We start from the raw sequence: 16,934 nt of genomic DNA, 5'->3' as shown, positions 1-16,934 counted from the left end.
GAAGGAGCGAGAGAGAGGGAAGGGGTGCGGGAGGGCAGAGAACGGCTGAAAACAGGGCACGAGAAAAGGCAGAAGGGAAAGATTTTTAAACTAACAGAAGAAAACAGGGGCAAGAGAAGAAAAAAGAGTAGGGAAGGCAGAAAGGACAACAAGGGCACGTTAAGATATAGAAAGGAGTGAAGGAGAAAAATACAAGAAAGAAACCGTAAGTGAATCACTCAGGTGCCCAGGCCACAGGATCCCCAAGGCACCGGCTGCTCTGCCTTCTCCACCCTGAGGCCCAGGAGATGCAGAGACGGTTAAAGAAACCGATCCAGTGAAATCTGCTGACCCAGGGGGCAAGGAGAAAGTGGCCAAGCTGTAAAACATACCATTCTTTTTCTAAGAGGATCGATGTGCTGGAAGCTTTCTAAGCAAAGGCATGCCCAGTCCCTCAGTGGTCGGGGAGACCAAACCCTGGGTCACTGCAGCACCGTCTATACTGGCGGGGCCCCTGCTCCAAGGCAGAAGCCATGGTGGGGGAGCCCTTCACCTGCTGGGACCTTGGCTGTCTGGCAACTCATCTTCCTTCAATAAAACCAAGAGCCAGAAAGACCTCAGCACCCAAAAGAGGTGTCGCCTTGCCTTTGTGTTAAATCCAATCCACTTTACTCATGGGGGTCCCACACCCACTGCTCCCAGCCCACACCTTGGGCCATGCACAAGTCTACAGAGGCACTTTGTTTTCCCAGCTCACAGAATAAGAAGCCATAAAGAAACCATCTGCCACAGACACTAAAGAATGCATACTGTGTGATTCCATTTATGTGAAGAGGAGAAACTGGCAAAACGAACCCACGCGTTAGAAGTCAGGATAATGCCCTATTACAGAGGGCACTGTGGGTGGAAGGCAGCATGGGCTCTGAGGTTCTGGCAATGTTTTCCATTGATGTGGGTGCTAGTTACAGGGGAATGTTTGCTTTATAAGAATTTATAGAGCTTGTGATCTACGCACCTTTCCAAAAAGGTTTACATGTAATCAAAAGTAGGTGAAATAAAACAGCTGTGAACAAAGAAAAGCGAAAAATCTTTAAACAGATGTCAACGTTACAAACACAACAAAATAAACCCAAAGGAAGTAGAAGAACGGCATTAATAAAGATAAAAACAGATTATAGATAAGGGACATGTAGCCGCAAAAAGGATTCTGAAAATCCTCAAATATGGACTTTATATAAATAACTTTGAAAATCTATAGAAGATTTTGCAAGAAAATGTAAACTAAAACTGACCCAAGAGTAGGTAGAAAATCTGACTACATAAACAACTAAAAGAGACTTAGAAGAACATCTCAGCGTACCTCAAAAATGGGTAACAGGCTCTGTAACTATATAAACAGGTGCTGCTAAAGCCTCAAGGGAAGGACTTTTTCCACCTTATATGAACTATTACAGTGAATAGGAGCAAAGGGAAAGAAAAGTCTACAAGGTTAACACAACTCCAGTATCAACACAAGAATGGAGGTGGGCAAAAGGTTTCTCATTCTTTGAACATAGACACAAACATTAGCAAAGCAAGTTCAGTGGTATTAAAATAATAACATACCCTAACCTTGCTGAGATTTTCCCCAGGAAAGCAAAGATGGCCCAGTATAATTTATAACATTACCTTATTAAAAGTGAAAACACTCCCAATAGATGTGAGAAAGTCATATGATAAAATTCAACATTATTTCTGGAGGGAAGGATCAAAGGAGGGAGAAGGTAGGGGAGGAAGATGGGAGGGAGGCAGGGAGAGACAGAGAGAGAGAGAAGAAAGCTCCTAGCAAACTAAGAATAGAGGAAACTAAGTTGACAAAGAATGTACTCTAGAAATTACAGCGAACATTATAACCAAAGGCAAAAGATTAGAAGCCCATTACAGGTAGCAACAAAATGCAATGCTCACCATCCCTGAAATCAGTCAGCTGTCCTTGAGGAACTAGCCAAGGCAGAGTGGAAAACAAAGAGAAACGCATCAACATTGGAAAGGAGAGGAAGCTGCCATTTGCTTATGATTATTAACAACCTGGAACATGCAAGGGAATCCACTGAGAAATAGAAATAAGAGTTCAACAAGATTGCCCAGTACAAAAACATACAAAAATCACTTTTTAAAAAATGGCAATACAAGTAACTAGAAATATACCTAATAAACATGCAAAATTTATATAAAGAAAACTATTAAACTTTACTAAAGAGATAAAGAAAACTAAAGAAAAGGAGCAATATATTCTTAGATGAGAAGCCAAAGATGTTCTTCACTCTGAAATAATGTTTAAATTCAGTGTAATCCTATTTAAGTAAACTGTAAAATTTATCATCTATACAAATTGCCCAGAAAATCCTAAAAATGAACAAAGAAGAATTTGGCTTATATGACATTAAAAGCAAAAATGCTACCACTGTACACGTATGAATGGCTACAATTGGCCGGGCACGGTGGCTCATGCCTGTAATCCCAGCACTTTGGGAGGCCGAGGAGGGTGGATCACCTGAGGTCAGGAGTTCAAGACCAGCCTGGCCAACATGGTGAAACCCCATCTCTACTAAAAATACAAAATTAGCCGGGTGTGGTGGCACATGCCTGTAGTCCCAGCTACTCAGGAGGTTGAGGCAGGAGAATCACTTGAACCCAGGAGGCAGAGGTTGCAGCAAGCCGAGATCACACCGTTTGCTCTCCAGCCTGGGCAATGAGAGCAAAACTGCGTCTCAAAAAAATAAAAATAAAATAAATGAGAGTGGCTAGAATCCAGATCGCTGGCATGTGCACACAGTGAGGCCGAGCAGCAACAGGGGCTCTTTCCTTCCTGGTGGAAATGTGAAGTGCTGCCACCACTCTGGAAGGCGGTTCAGCAGTTTCTTACAAAGCTAAATACAGGCTTACCATCCATTCCAGCAGTCGCTCTCCTAGGTATTTACCCAAAAGAGCTGAAAACCTCTGTCCACACAAAAAACTACATATGGATTTGTATAGCTTTATTCCTAACTGCCAGAACTTGGCAAGAGCCACAGTGTCCTTCAGTGGGTGAAGGGATAACTCCACATGATGGAATATTAGTCGACAATAAAAAGAAGTAAGCCATTAAGTCAAAAAAGCCATGGAGGTACCCTACATGCAAACTTCTAGGTGAAAGACATCAACATAAAAGGCTACACACTGTATGACTCCAACTATATGACATTCTGGAAAGGGCAAAACTACTGAGAGAATTGAAAAACCAGTGGTAGCCAGGGGTTGGGGGGTAGGGAGAGATGAACAGGTGGAGCACAGGGAACTTGGGGGGCAGTGAAATATTCTGTATGATACTGTAATAGTGATACAGGACATTATGCCTTTGTCAAAACCCATGTAAGGTACAAGACCAAGAGAGAACCCTAATGTCAACTATAGACTTTCGGTAATAAAAATGTATCTATATTGGTTCATCAGTTATAACAAATGTACCACACGAATGCAAAATGTTAATAATAGGAGAAACTGGAGCTAAGGTATAGGGGAACTCTACTTTCTTCACAATTTTTCTGTAAAGCTAAAATTGCTCTAAAATATAAAGTCTAGGTCAGGCACAGTGGCTCTTGCCTATAATCCCAGCACTTTGGGAGGCTAACACAGGAGGATTGCTTAAGCGCAGGAGTTGAAGACCAGCCTAGGCAACATAGCAACACCTGTCTGTCTAAAAAATTTATTAAATTAGCTGGGTATGGTGGTGCACACCTGTAGTCCCAGCTACTCTGGAGGCTGAGGTGGGAGGACTGCTTGAGCCCAGGAGGCTGAGGCTACAGTGAGCCTTGATCGTGCCACTGCACTGAGAGAGAGAGAGGGAGAGAGAGAGAGAGAGAGAGAGATCTATGTGGGAAAAAAAGAAAATAAAACCCAGCTCTCGACTGACACAGTTGTTATTGTTATTGGCATGGCTCTTCCATGGTGGGCCTGGTGACTTAAGGCTGCAAGTCAGATTCCCTTCCACAAAAAAATAAAAGTAAAAGTAAAAATGCTAAATACAATCATTACAATAATGTACAGTACACATAATAGACAAATAGGCCAATGGAACAGAATCGTTTGATACATGATACAAGAGATATTCCAAGTCAATGGAAAAAGGCTATTCATCGACTTAGAACCAACTCTCTCTTTGGGGAAAATATTTAAGTTAGATTCATAGTGCAGATTGTTTATAAAAATCAGTTCCAGATGGACTTAAGTGCCAGCTTAAAAAGAGGAAATGAAAGTATTAGAAGAATTAGGAGAATTTGCTTAGAATCCAGAGGTAATTAAAAGCCTTCTTAAACAGGATACAAAAGATAAAAACTAAATTTAAAACATCTGTATGACAAAAGATACTATAAACATAAGTCCAATAGAAATGGGAATTCCGGCCAGGTGCAGTGGTTCACGCCAGTAATCCCAACAATTTGGGAGGCCGAGGCGGGAGGATCACCTGAGGTCAGGAGTTCAAGACCAGCCTGGCCACCATGGTGAAACCCTGTCTCTACTAAAAATACAAAGAAATTAGCCAGGTGTGGTGGCACGTGCCTGCAATCCCAGCTACTCAGGAGGCTGAGGCAGGAAAATCACCTGAACCAGGGAGGCAGAGGTCACAGTGAGCTGATATCACACCACTGCACTCCTGCCTGGGCAACAAAAGCAAAAACTCTATCTCAAAAACAAAAAAAAAGAAAGAAAGAAAAAAGAAATGGGAATTTAGAGCCACATTTTCCCACAGAACTTTCTGCAATAGCAGAAACAGTTTACATCTGAGCTCTTGAGCCACACGTGGTTACTGAGCACTTGAAATGTGACTAGTGCAATTAAGAAATGACATTTTTAATTGTATTGAAGTTAATTAATTTTTATTTATTTATTTATTTATTTATTTTTGAGACAGAGTCTCCCTCAGTCACCCAGACTGGAATGCAATGGCGCGATCTTGGCTCACTGCAGCCTCTACCTCTGGGATTCAAGTGATTCTCCTATCTCAGCCTCCCAAGTAGCTGTGACTACACCTGCCCACCACCACGCCCAGCTAAGTTTTGTATTTTTAGTAGAGATGGGGTTTCACCAAGTTGGCCAGGCAGGTCTCAAACTCCTGACCTCAGGTGATCCACCCAACTCGGCCTCCCAAAGTGCTGGGATTACAGTCGTGAGCCACCGCGCCTGGCCGTACTTAAGTTAATTTAAACCTAAACTTAAACTAGAAGAGTCCTGTGTGGCTAGGCCACGTGCTGGACAGTGCAAGTCCAGGAAAAAATATGTGCAGATATAGAATAGACAAACGCTTAGTATCCAGACTATAAAACAGACTCCTATACGTGATAAAAAGAGGTTCAACCCCACTAGTCATCAACAAAATGCAAACTAAAAGTGTAGCATCTTTCAACCCCGCATACCAACAAAAATTTAAAAAATCAATAATACCTCTCTACTTTATAATATGCGTGGACACTACAAGGAGAACAAGTATACACATGGGTATTCTGAGAGCATAAACTGAGGCAGAATTTGTGGAGGACAATCTGACAGATCTGACAGTGTTTATTAAAATTAGAAGTGTGGAGAGCCTTCTGACCCTTTCCAGCCAGCAATTCCATCCCACGTGTTCACCTAAGAAATACTGACATACAAGCGTAAAGAGGAATGTCCAGGAATATTCACTGAAGTGTTCTTTGTAATCAGCAAACAATGGAAAATAACTTAATTATCCTAAAAAATAGTTCCCTTCATAATATGGAATACTATGCATCAAGTAAAAAGAATGGAAAAGAACTATGTATGCCAATATGAAAAGATTCTCAAAACATTTTAAGAGAAAACAAAAAACAAGTTGAAAAACCACATGAATCATCTGATTGAATTCATAAAAAATTAAACCATATGTCTCTATGTATACACACAGGCATGATCCAGGATGAGTCACACCAATCTGAGACCAGTGGCTGTGCTGTGTCCATCAGGTGGCTGATGGCTGGCTCCCCCTCAGCCCTCTCCAGCCAGAAAGATGACTGTGGGCCAGAAAGCCCCAGGATGCCAGGACAGTGCTGTCACATCCACCTGCTGAATGGCCCCTGGCGGATGCAAATGACTGGGTTGGGCGAGGTGCTAAGTCCAGCACACATTCCTGGAGGCCCTGGAGCTGAGGTGGAGTGTGCTGGGGCTCCAGCAGCCCCAGGCACACTCTCGAGGGTTCAGGTATCCCATGAAGAGCGCAGCCACTGGCCTGCCCGTGGAGAGTCCCGAAATAATGGCAGCGCTCCTCAGTCATCATGCAAAGGATCATGTTTTAGGTTTTAATGGTTCAGATAAAATTAGAAGGTGCAAAGCACGGATTATTGCTTGATGAGTACAGTTTCCCAGGTGATGAAAATGTTCTGAAATGGATGGCAGTGATGGCTACACAACACCGAATGTACTGATGCCACTGAACCATACACTTAAAAATGGTCACAATGGTAATTGTTGCGTATATTTTGCCATAATAAAAAAACACACACACACACAAATAAAAATTAAAAGTTGCTTAAAAGAGGTAAGCTGTCAATTGTCTGAAAAATGGGGTCCTCCAGATGAGTGGTTCCCTCAGTCTGGCCAGAGGCCAGTCCCCACGTGCCTCCGTGTCTCCAAGAGTCTAGGCTAGTGTTTTTCAAACTCTTCTCTAAAACCACAGGGTTCCCCAGAAGCTGCCATAGAGAGGAGAGAGGGCCCCAGCAGACTCCACAGCTCACATCAACCAGAGCAACCTCACAATGACTCAGGATCCCACGTATGAGTCTATTTGGGGAAAGGGCCTTCTATAGCATGCCGGGCACATGCGCTCTGAGTTCCAATGGACTTTCCAAAACACAAATGCAGCTAGGGTGCTCCTGCCACCACCTGGCTCCTCGGGCAGGTGCGCAGCTGCACGGCTAGGCTCCCTGAGGGCCTGTGTCCACATACCACACTGCCATGCTTTGCACTTGCGGCCACATTTCTCTTTTATCCCGCTGCCTGATTTTTGTCTCAGTCTTGGGTCTCCTGACATGATATTCCTGGGAGGGGAGGCGGCTCTTCCCACAGGGGCAATGAGGCAGGGGCCCTGGGGTCTATGGGGCAATGCCCCTGGGAGGGGAGAGGGAGGTAAAGAAACCCGAGTCACACTGTGCCAAAGGGCAGGGCTCCCAAGAGTAGCCGGCGTGCTCTGGACTCAAACCTGCCGAAGGGCCTAGAGCCCTTCTACAGCCGGGCCACATGCCACACGCGACAGGGCATGCCAGGAAGGGCTGCAAGTGCTACGCACAGACGCCAGGGGCTGCTCCACCCCAGGCGCAGGGACGCTGAGCAGGGGCTCCAGCCAAAAGCACATGACTATGCGGGCAAATTTTCCACTGGCAGCATGTATTTCATCACAACCAGCTCTAAGCGGCTTAGCCAATAAGGACCCTGAACTTTGAGTGACCCCCAGGAAGCGTGAATGGACTGAAGACAATGTCCTGACTGATGAGCCACAGGTTTGTTCCAACCGTCCTACCTAGAGTGCTAGTTTTCCATGTCTAATTAGTATAACCCACAAACTCCCTGTTCTAGCACGTAAAAAACACCTCAATTTCTACAAGGCATGGGTGCACATGTGTCCCCTTGCCAGGCAAGTTAATGGATCAGGCTTTGCCATTTTTTGAGCTCCCATAGCCTCTGTCATTGTTCTATTCTTTGACATGGCTGTCTAAGCCCTGGTCCCCACCCTGAAATTCTGCATCAATGGGATGTACTAGCTACCGGCTGAGGGCACTGGCTCACACCTGGCTTCAGAAAAGATAAGGGCACGCAACCTCAGCGGAGGAGACCCCGGCTCCCCTGCCTCCTCTCTCTTCTCTCTTACCTGTGCCGTCGCCAGCCAGGCCACTCTCCATCCCTGGAGACCTCCCAGCATCAGTGCCAGTTGTGTCCCTTTCCTGCCATCTGTCAGAAAAAGAAACAGAAGAAAGAGAATGGGCCTGTGGGACAAGGACAAAACTCAGGGTCCCCAGCCCCCCTCCCATCCCATAAAGCACTCTCTTTTCCAAAGAGCTTTTCTATCCATAGCCACATTCGACATGGGCAGGGGTTCTTTCATTGTATGCATACCTGCTGAGAAGGTAAAACAGCCATAATTCCCATTTTACAAAAGAAGAAACTGAGACCACGAAGGACCCCCGATGTGCGCAGAGTCATGGAGGTGATGAACGGCAGAGCTGGACAAAAACCCAGGTCTTCTAACTCCCACACCAGAGCCCACACCCTTAACATTCGCAGGGCAGTATGTGATGGACGCCACACCTGAGAAGCAGGAGCCTGGAGTAAGGTTAGAGACATGTCTGCGACTGGCCATGAGGAATGCACCCGGAAGGCAGAATGGCCCTACACGTTTCCTCAGTCACCGGCCCCCTCTTTCAAAGTCTCCATCCATGTTCTAGCACAAACCCCTCCGGGGAGCTTTGGGGCCAGCCATCTCCATACAAGAACACACAGGGTCAACTGGACATTGCTGAGCCCATGCCCAGTTCACTGATCTAGGATTCATCTTTTTTTTTTTTTGAGACAGAGTCTTGCTCTGTCGCCCAGGCTGGAGTGCAGTGGCCAGATCTCGGTTCACTGCAAGCTCCGCCTCCCGGGTTCACGCCATTCTCCTGCCTCAGCCTCCTGAGTAGCTGGGACTACAGGCGCCCGCCACCACGCCCGGCTATTTTTTTGTATTTTTAGTAGAGACGGGGTTTCACCATGTTAGCCAGGATGGTCTCTATCTCCTGACCTCGTGATCCACCCGCCTCGGCCTCCCAAAGTGCTGGGATAACAGGCGTGAGCCATCGCGCCCGGCCTTCTTTTTTTGTTTTTATGCCCAAGTCTTCTGAGCATTTCCTGAATGGCTCACTCCGTGCCTGGAACATGACGGGATAAATCACACTGCTGTGTGGATGCCCCAGGCCTTTGCCCTGGCTGTCCCCTTACCGCAGATCCCCGCCTGGCTTGCCCCCCTCGCTTCTATCAGCTCCCAGCTTAAGTGTCCCCTTCTCAGAGCAGGCATCCCTTGTGCTTTTTTTTTTTTTTTTTGAGACGGAGTCTCTCTCTGTTGCCCAGGCTGGAGTGTAGTGGCCCCATCTCAGCTGACTACAATCACCACTTCCCGGGTTCAAGTGATTCTCCTGCCTCAACTTCCCAAGTAGCTGAGATTACAGGTGTGCGCCACCACACCCAGCTAATTTTTGTATTTGTAGCAGAGACAGGGTTTCACCATATTGGCCAGGCTGGTCTCGAACTCCTGACCTTGTGATCCACCCACCTCGGCCTCCCAAAGTACTGGGATTACAGGCGTGAGCCACCGTGCCGGCCCCTGGCGCTTCTATATACAGTCACCAGCCTAACTCCACCTCCTGTTTCCTCTCTAACATTTTTGCCACCTGACATGATCTTAACTTGTCTGTTCCCCATCACAGCAAGATCAGGAGCTCTTCATGCTTGCCGCCGGATCCGCAGGGCCCAGAGCAGAGCCGGGCACACAGAGGGCCCGTAACAAACGCAGGTGGCAGGAATGTGCTGCCCTGCCCGGCCAGGAGCTGTGCAGCTGAAGACTCATCTCCTCCTCGCTGGGGGTGCACCTCTCCTAAGGACGGGGATGTGGTCCTGTGCGCCTGTACCCCCTAGCAGAGGAAAGACATGGCTGCCCCACTGAGATGCGCAGCTCATCCTTCCTGCTGCCTCAGGGAGGGGCTCTTCCAGATTTCAGTCAGCCCTTCCTCCCAGGACCCCTGACTCGGCCACCCTCACAGAAACACCCACCCCAGGCGCCGAGAGCCTCACAGAGACCCAGACTCCCTCTCCTAGGTCCCCTTCAGAGCCCAGACACTGGAGGCACACACCCAGACTGGGAATCTGGACCCTGACAAGAGACGTGGCGGGAGGGGTGAATATGAATCTAGAAAATGCAGAAAGTCATTTTCCCTGGTGCAAAGAGAAGAAGAGACATCCCGTTTTTTCAAGAGCATTTTGTTTACAAACTTCTAATTAATAAGCTCTATCTCTGTCTTTTTGAGATGTATGTGAATCTTTTTTTATTTTTTATTTTTGCAGTAAATGCTCCTCAAGTAGAAATAAATCTTTTCAAAAGTTAAATAAGGCTGGGCGCGGTGGTGGTTCATGCCCGTAATCCCAGCACTTTGGGAGGCTGAGGTGGGTGGATCACCTGAGGTCAGGAGTTTGAGACAAGCCTGGCCAACGTCGGGAAACCCCGTCTCTACTAAAAATACAAAACTTAGCTGAGTGTAGTGGCACATGTCTGTAATCCCAGCTACTTGGGAAGCTGAGACAGGAAAATTGTTTGAACTCAGGAGGCAGAGGTTGCAGTGAGCTGAGACTGTGACAGAGTGAGACTCTGTCTCAAAAAAAAAAAAGCTAAATAAGCCTTCTGCCAACATTCCAACCCAGGACTGTCTTTCCCAAGGTCCTGGGGGCCATTTCTTTGAAATTTAAATATCAAGGAAGACACCACCCCTGCCTCCCAGTCTCCATGGGAGGGTAGGAGCCTAACTTCAGCAGGCATCTGGCTCCAAATCACAAACCTATCTCCTGTCATAAAAATATGAGAACTTTATTTTTCCTGTGGGTAAAGGCAATTAGCTAACACAGATGGTCACTCCAATTACGAGGTGAATTTAGGATGACCTGCCTGCGTGTGACAAGTGGTAATGTCCAGTCCTCTTGCTGGAGGGCTGGTTGCTGTTCATCCTGAGAACATGTCTGTAACGGGCCGCCTCTTTGCAGTCGCTCAGGGATTGCAGGCTGAGAGCTCCCGATCAGGGATTGCAGGCTGAGAGCTCCCCATCTTTGCAGTCTCTCAGGGGATTGCCTATGGTGTGCACCACATTCTGGTTTCATGCACACTCAATCTTTTAAAAGCTGTTTTTCTCTTCTATTTTGCAAAGAGCTTTTCTGGGTTGGCAAGAGATTTTGTTTTCAATTCTATTTCCCCAACAGGGGTCTGTCAGCATGCCTACCACGGTTTCTTACAGACACTAGAACCTGCTTGTGGTGCAGAGAAAAGGTGAGCAGTGGGGAAGGGGGTGGGAGGGGCCCCTGGTGGGGCTCTGATGGGTGCTGGGGGCTCCTCCCTCCCACGCCACCCTCCTCCGTTGAGGCCACTCTGTGAGCTTCCGCATGCCACATCTTGGGAAACCTCTCACCAACTGGACTTAACATCCACCTAAAGAGGCGCAGAGGGGCTAGTGGACAGAGAAGGGAAACTCAGACCGAGGAGGGCAGAGCCCAGGCCAGAAATTCAGGAGGACAGAAGGATGGGCCTGGGTCTCCACAGAGCGAGACCCCCAAGGCAAATCAAAGACAGTCCTACTTCACCCACCCTGCCTCCCAAGAGGTATTAGGACCTAACAGCCACTCCAGGTAGTAGCAGGCCTTCCACTGTGCGGGACCTCCCAGAGCAGCTCCTCCCTCGAGCCTCGGTGCCTCTGTCTTGGGCCATACCAGGGCTCGAGGGGAAGCAGCCTGTGGCTTATGTAAGAACAGAAGTGGAGACAGAAGGAAGAGGACCCAAGAGGAAGAAGTGAGAAATTCAAGGGGGAAACACAGAGGACAGGAATGAGGGGAGGCCAAGTCTTTGGGGACCCGCCTCTACCTGTGTGCTCAGGTGGGCTATGTCTGGGAAATAGCACGGCAGGTGTCCTACAGACAAAATCCAGGAAAGCCCTCCATGTGACATGTTCCAGGCTGGCCAGACACACACGTCCCCACCCTAAGCTTCTCTCCTATTCTGCCTTTCGCTCTGCTCTGCGCATGGCGGGCCCCTCCTAACCTACCATCCTGACACGTCCTCGGCCACCTGGAGACATCCAGGAGCCAGGTGATCAGGCTGTCCAGCAAAGCGCCCCAGCTGGAAGACAGGCATCAAGGGCCAGATGCGCCATCTGCCACCAGTGCCCACACTGAGTCTTGGAAGGCCGCTTTGTCTATCGCACAAGGGCCCCCGGACCCCTACCAGACCACCTTTCCTCTCTGCTGCCCCTTGGGCTCTGAGGGGAGCAGGACACACAGGGGCCCCCTTCCCACGCCTGGCTCTGGCCCGGCCCTCCGTGCACCGGGTCAGGCTGCAGTTCAGTAAGAGCCCCACAGTGGGCAGGCCTCAGCCTGGGCCCAGCTGCCATGACAACTGAGGACCAACCACACAAAGAGGGGATTGAGCTAGCAGCAGGTGGAGAGGCCCGGGGCAGGGGGAGGCAACAAAGGAGCTTTGGTTGTGGCAGAGACTTGGGGGTGGGAAGGCCAGACAGCAGCTGGGGGAGGAAAAAGGCCACAGGCCAGAAAGAGGCAAGGTCCTCCCCATCGCGGCCCCTGGAACCTCCCACCAGCCCAGCACAGCTCTCACAGCCTCAGCGCCCCAGGTCGGGCAGTCAGAAGCAGACCACGCCGCAGGTATTATCTGCTGCTAGTGGAGCGGGAGCAGGATCCGCCACCAGGAGCTAAGGCTTTTGGGGGTGGGGGCAGCTCTCCAAACCCCAGCCAAAGGCCCCGTATCAGGCCCTTCTCAGCCCTGAGGTCCCAGCAGATCCTCACTTGCTGGGCACAGCTCAGCTGGTCTTCCATAGGAGATCCCCACAGAAACTGGCCTCCCCAGTCCCAGCCCATGCCCAGCCAATGCCTCCCTGCCATGCTGCCCCTTTCTATGGCCTCCTCCTTCCCAACTCCACCTGGTCCCCAGCCCATACCTGACTGCTATGTCCTCACCTAGTTCTCTCTCCCTGCGAGACCCCTCACTCAGGTTAGCCCCAGGGAGCGGGGGCTTGCTCCCATGCCTGCACGTCCCTCACATGCAGAAGGTGTGTAATGTGTCTTGAATGAATGAACGGATGAGTGAATGAAACAATGGACGACCCAAGAAGTGGCTCCTCAGGCTCCAGTCTTCTGTCACTATTAAGAAATCCCTCAGGACCAGGCAATGGTATTCTCTGCCTCTGATTTCAATTAATAGCAGATGTTTTTAATTTAAATATATGATCATAGGGACATGAGAAACTGATGTAAATGCTAAACCACACACAAACACACCCAGATACAATCATATCTAAATACAGCTAAGTAAACAAAAGTTCAAAGACACAAAACTACATGAGAACACCTGCAAAACTGTCTATGCAAATACAGAGAATGTGAGATATTTTTTAAAACTCACAGACACACCTACAGATCCACAGACACACAAATGTGCCACTGTGAACCAGGTCAGCACAAATCACTGCACAGCACACTTACGAACACAGAAATGCAAAGCCACCCATGACACAAGTATCCTTGTATATCCATGGCCAGCCCATCAGGGCCACTTGCTCCACGGAAAAGAACTCAGAGAGGTAGAAACAGAAGCAAGATACCCTCATCGAGCCAGGAAGCTGGGGCCATGAGTCACCGTCGATGACCTGCGCTGGGGTGGGATAGGTCAGCAGGAGCTGCAGCTGGCTGGAGAGACGTTACAGCAAGACAGAAAGCCCTAGAGACAATGAGCCTGCGTCCAGCAAGACTGGTGCAGCCTAAGATCCTCCAGGGCCTGGCCTGTGGGCTCTGGCCCAAGGGGATGCAGCGGGCCCTCTCCCCTTCAGCCATCTTTGGGTGACCCTGAGCCACCACCTGGCTGGCTCCTCAGCCCTAGTCTCTCCCTAGAAGCCCACTGCCTGAGGCTGGAAGGGATGTCCTTCTCAAGGCCACCCTTCCTGGTCCCTCCCCTCAGGACCCCATGTCTTAATCAAGAGCCCCAAGTCCCAGCCCAGCCACCACTGAGCCACTGCTAGTCCCTGGCCAGTCATTGCAGCGCTTTGAGCTCAGGTTCCTGATAGCGCAGGTGAATGGAAATACCTGCTCCCTGAGTTTGGGAGGAGTACCACAGGGCGGCAAGCCTGAACTGGATGCACTGGGCAGTGTCTGTACAAGCCTCTCTGCCAGTGTCCCCGCTGCCGCTCACTCTTCCTAAGCCATCACTCCTTCCAGCCAGTTGGGAATCTCAGAGGCCCCCAGTGCCACACAGGAGCCTCCACACTCCACCTTGCAGGAGGAAGAGGGTTTGCCACGGCTCTGGTTGTGGCACTGTCTCCAGAGCCCTCCACTTACCAGGGTGGTTCTGCATGCCCCTCCCAGAGGTCCCAGCCCAAACCAGGTGGGCATCCCTTCCCCCACCTGGAGGCCTCCATCCCCACACCCAGCATCAGGCACCCTGAAGCCTCCCACAACTCCCCTGTCCCACCCCCATGACCCACCCTGCTCCTCTCCAACTTCCCGGATCCCACTCAGCACAAGGCCACCCCCACTGTGACCACTCTCCCAGCCCTGACCCTTCCCCTCTTCCTACTCCACCATCTTCAGACCTCAGTCTCCCAAACACCCCAGCCCTCAATCTGGGGAGGGAACAGAGGAGGGGAGCAAGGGAAAGGGCAGGCCACTGTCCAACCCGAAGAGCAGGCCATAGTGGAAAAAGCCGTTGAGAGGCCCCAGACAGGGACTGAGACTGAGTTTGCTTCTGGTTAGCCACGTGATCCCAGGCAAACCACTTTCCTTCTCTGAGCCTCTGTTTCCCCACCTGAAAATGGAAATAACGCTTGCTCGTGGTACAGAATTATTATATCAAGTGGGGCGGGGGCGGTGGGGGGTGGGGATGGTGGGACACAAACAGTGTGAGAGGACTCTGAGAGACATTCCCAAGGTACAAGACAAATTCGATTTAGGTCATTGCTGTTGCCATCACCCGCTCCCCACTCAGGGTTATAAGAACTGTACCTCAGGGTATGAACAGCCAGCCTGGTTTCATGGCTTCAGTTTGCTCCCCTCAACATTCCCAGGAGACCTGATCTGCATGCAGCCAGGTCACTTGCCTTATCCACTATGCCTGCCCACCTCCCAGAGGTCCCCAATTCAACCCCAGCCATGATCCTGAGGTACCTCCTTCCAAGACTTCCTTCACCGGCCAGAGGTAAACACCCTTGCTGGAACTGTCCCACCCACACCTCCCCTGCCCCACAAGCCTGGCCCCCTCCTCCTCACCCACCTCCCTTCAGAGGCGAGAGCTCCACTTACATTCCTAGGCCCCAATTCTAATATTCAGGAACCTGTCAGGGCCTGGATCTGAGCTGAAGGCCGAGGATAAACCCAGCTGCTAACAATCTCTGAACAGGTGTCACATTTTAATTAATAAACACGTTTCCATCCCTTGCTGCATTCAAAGGACCTTGGGAAAAGAAAGTGAGATGGAGCAGGGACCCCTTCAGGCACCTGCTGTGCCCTCCAATCATGAAAATAAAGGAAAATCTTGAGTTCTTTCCTGGGAAATTCCAGGCACCTAGCTGGTCCTGAGAAGTAAATGTGCAACCTGATAAGAAGGTAATCGTAGCTAAAACAATAGCAAGGAAGTTAGACCACACGAGACGTGTGGTTGCCTATAGAAACTAAAGGTAACATCTTAGCATATGTCTGTTTTTCAGAAACCCAGACCCTCACCAAATGGACTTGCTGGCACGCACACCTCGGATAAGAGGGAACTGAGAACTCAACTCTGCTCATCTTTCCCCATTGCACCCCGACACGCCTCATCCTCTCATGGCTCTTGAACTCACCGTGTCCTCGCACCCTGTGACCAACCTTGGAAGGCCCTTGCTCAATTCTCCCCTTCCCAGCCCAGATTAGGGATCGCTTTGACCAGGAAGCCTTTTGGACACACCAGGCTCAGCCAGGAACCCCTTCTCTGTTTAACCTGTGCACCTAGGACCATCTACATGGAATCATCATTGTCATCAATATTTTGTTAGTCTGCACAAGACTACATGCATCTTAACACAGGGTCCTTCTCTCTCCCCTGCACCCAGTACAGGCCCCACACACAGTAATCCATTAATAAAAACTGTCATAAGGGAACACTTAAATAAAAGAAATTTCAGTACAAAACAGATTTGAAGCACAGAAGCATGAACCTTCAAGCTGAAAGGAGACAACTGCCATCTAATCTCTTCATTTTACAGATGAATATGGGAACAGTTAGCTGTGAAGCCTTGGACTGTAGTCCCGCCTCCAACCCCTGGGGCTCTGACCACACCCAGCCCCAGCTCAGATCATCTTGCTCAAAGGGCTGAAGGAGGACCCATCTCCACACCTTCCACATGTAGATATCCTCAACGTTCTTCACAGAGGGGATGCCCGCACCCCGCCCCACCGAGTTCGCGGCTGCTGTGCCCATCTTCCTGGAGAGTTCTCCGCCACACCCGACACCACACACTTCGAACTTCTGCGGTGCTTCCCTCTCACTTATCTCCACCCCCAATCCTTATCCCCGCTCGTTTAATCACACATTTATTGGTCACCTACTATGTGTCTGTCACTGCAGCGAGAACTGAGGTTCCTGCCCCCAGAAACTGATCTATCAGGGAGGCGGACAGGGACGGGGAATTCGGAACAACGGGACAGCCCAGGAGGGGCCGCCCGCGGGCGACCTTCTACGCTACCGCGTCCTCCCTCCGTCCTCACTAGCCTCCCTCCTAACCTCGCTGCCCTGGCCTGGCGCCCTCCCCACCCTCGGCCGCGCCCCTTTCCCCTCGGCTGTGTGGGGGCAGAGGAAACGCTTGAGACCCGGGGCTCGGAGGGCGCGCGGGCTCGGGGGACGCGCGGGGCTCGGGGCACCCCAGACCCCCGCCCCATCCCTCCGCTCCAGCCCGGGCAGGGCGGAGGCAGCACGGGAGGAGCGGGACCGGGCGCTGGTCCATCCCTCGCACCGCCCCTCCCCGCCCAAAATGCAGAGGGACTCGGAGGGAGGCGACGGGGAAATAAATACCTTTGACTTTGTGGCTAAGGTTAACGGGAACTGCCACCCCGAGGGCGACTTGGGCACCGGGCTCCCGGCCCTGGCCATTCCCGGGGCAGGCGGG

At 50.1% G+C, this 16,934-nt stretch overlaps 1 protein-coding gene across 5 annotated transcripts in view; it reads right to left on the bottom strand.

Moving 5' to 3' along the window:
- The window catches only part of ZNF775 (zinc finger protein 775), a 19,118-nt gene extending 2,184 nt beyond the window's left edge, over nt 1-16,934 (bottom strand). Inside the window, exons 1-3 of one of the 5 annotated variants that reach the window (XM_063642345.1) lie at nt 16,841-16,934; nt 8,119-8,310; nt 7,874-7,953 (exon numbers count right to left, since the gene is read on the bottom strand). In XM_063642345.1, the coding sequence (XP_063498415.1) occupies nt 7,874-7,904 (31 nt within the window). In that variant the 5' untranslated portion in view covers nt 7,905-7,953; nt 8,119-8,310; nt 16,841-16,934. Of the gene's footprint in view, nt 1-1,926; nt 2,143-7,873; nt 7,954-8,118; nt 8,326-10,693; nt 11,901-16,840 lie in introns of those variants that run through there. The other 4 variants (XM_063642344.1, XM_055284495.2, XM_063642342.1 and 1 more) reach the window with 4 other exon arrangements.

Source organism: Symphalangus syndactylus, chromosome 6, assembly GCF_028878055.3.
Source record: "Symphalangus syndactylus isolate Jambi chromosome 6, NHGRI_mSymSyn1-v2.1_pri, whole genome shotgun sequence".
Lineage (NCBI taxonomy): Eukaryota > Metazoa > Chordata > Mammalia > Primates > Hylobatidae > Symphalangus > Symphalangus syndactylus.
Note: the sequence above shows the minus strand (reverse complement) of the source record. Positions and strands in the feature narration are given on the sequence as shown.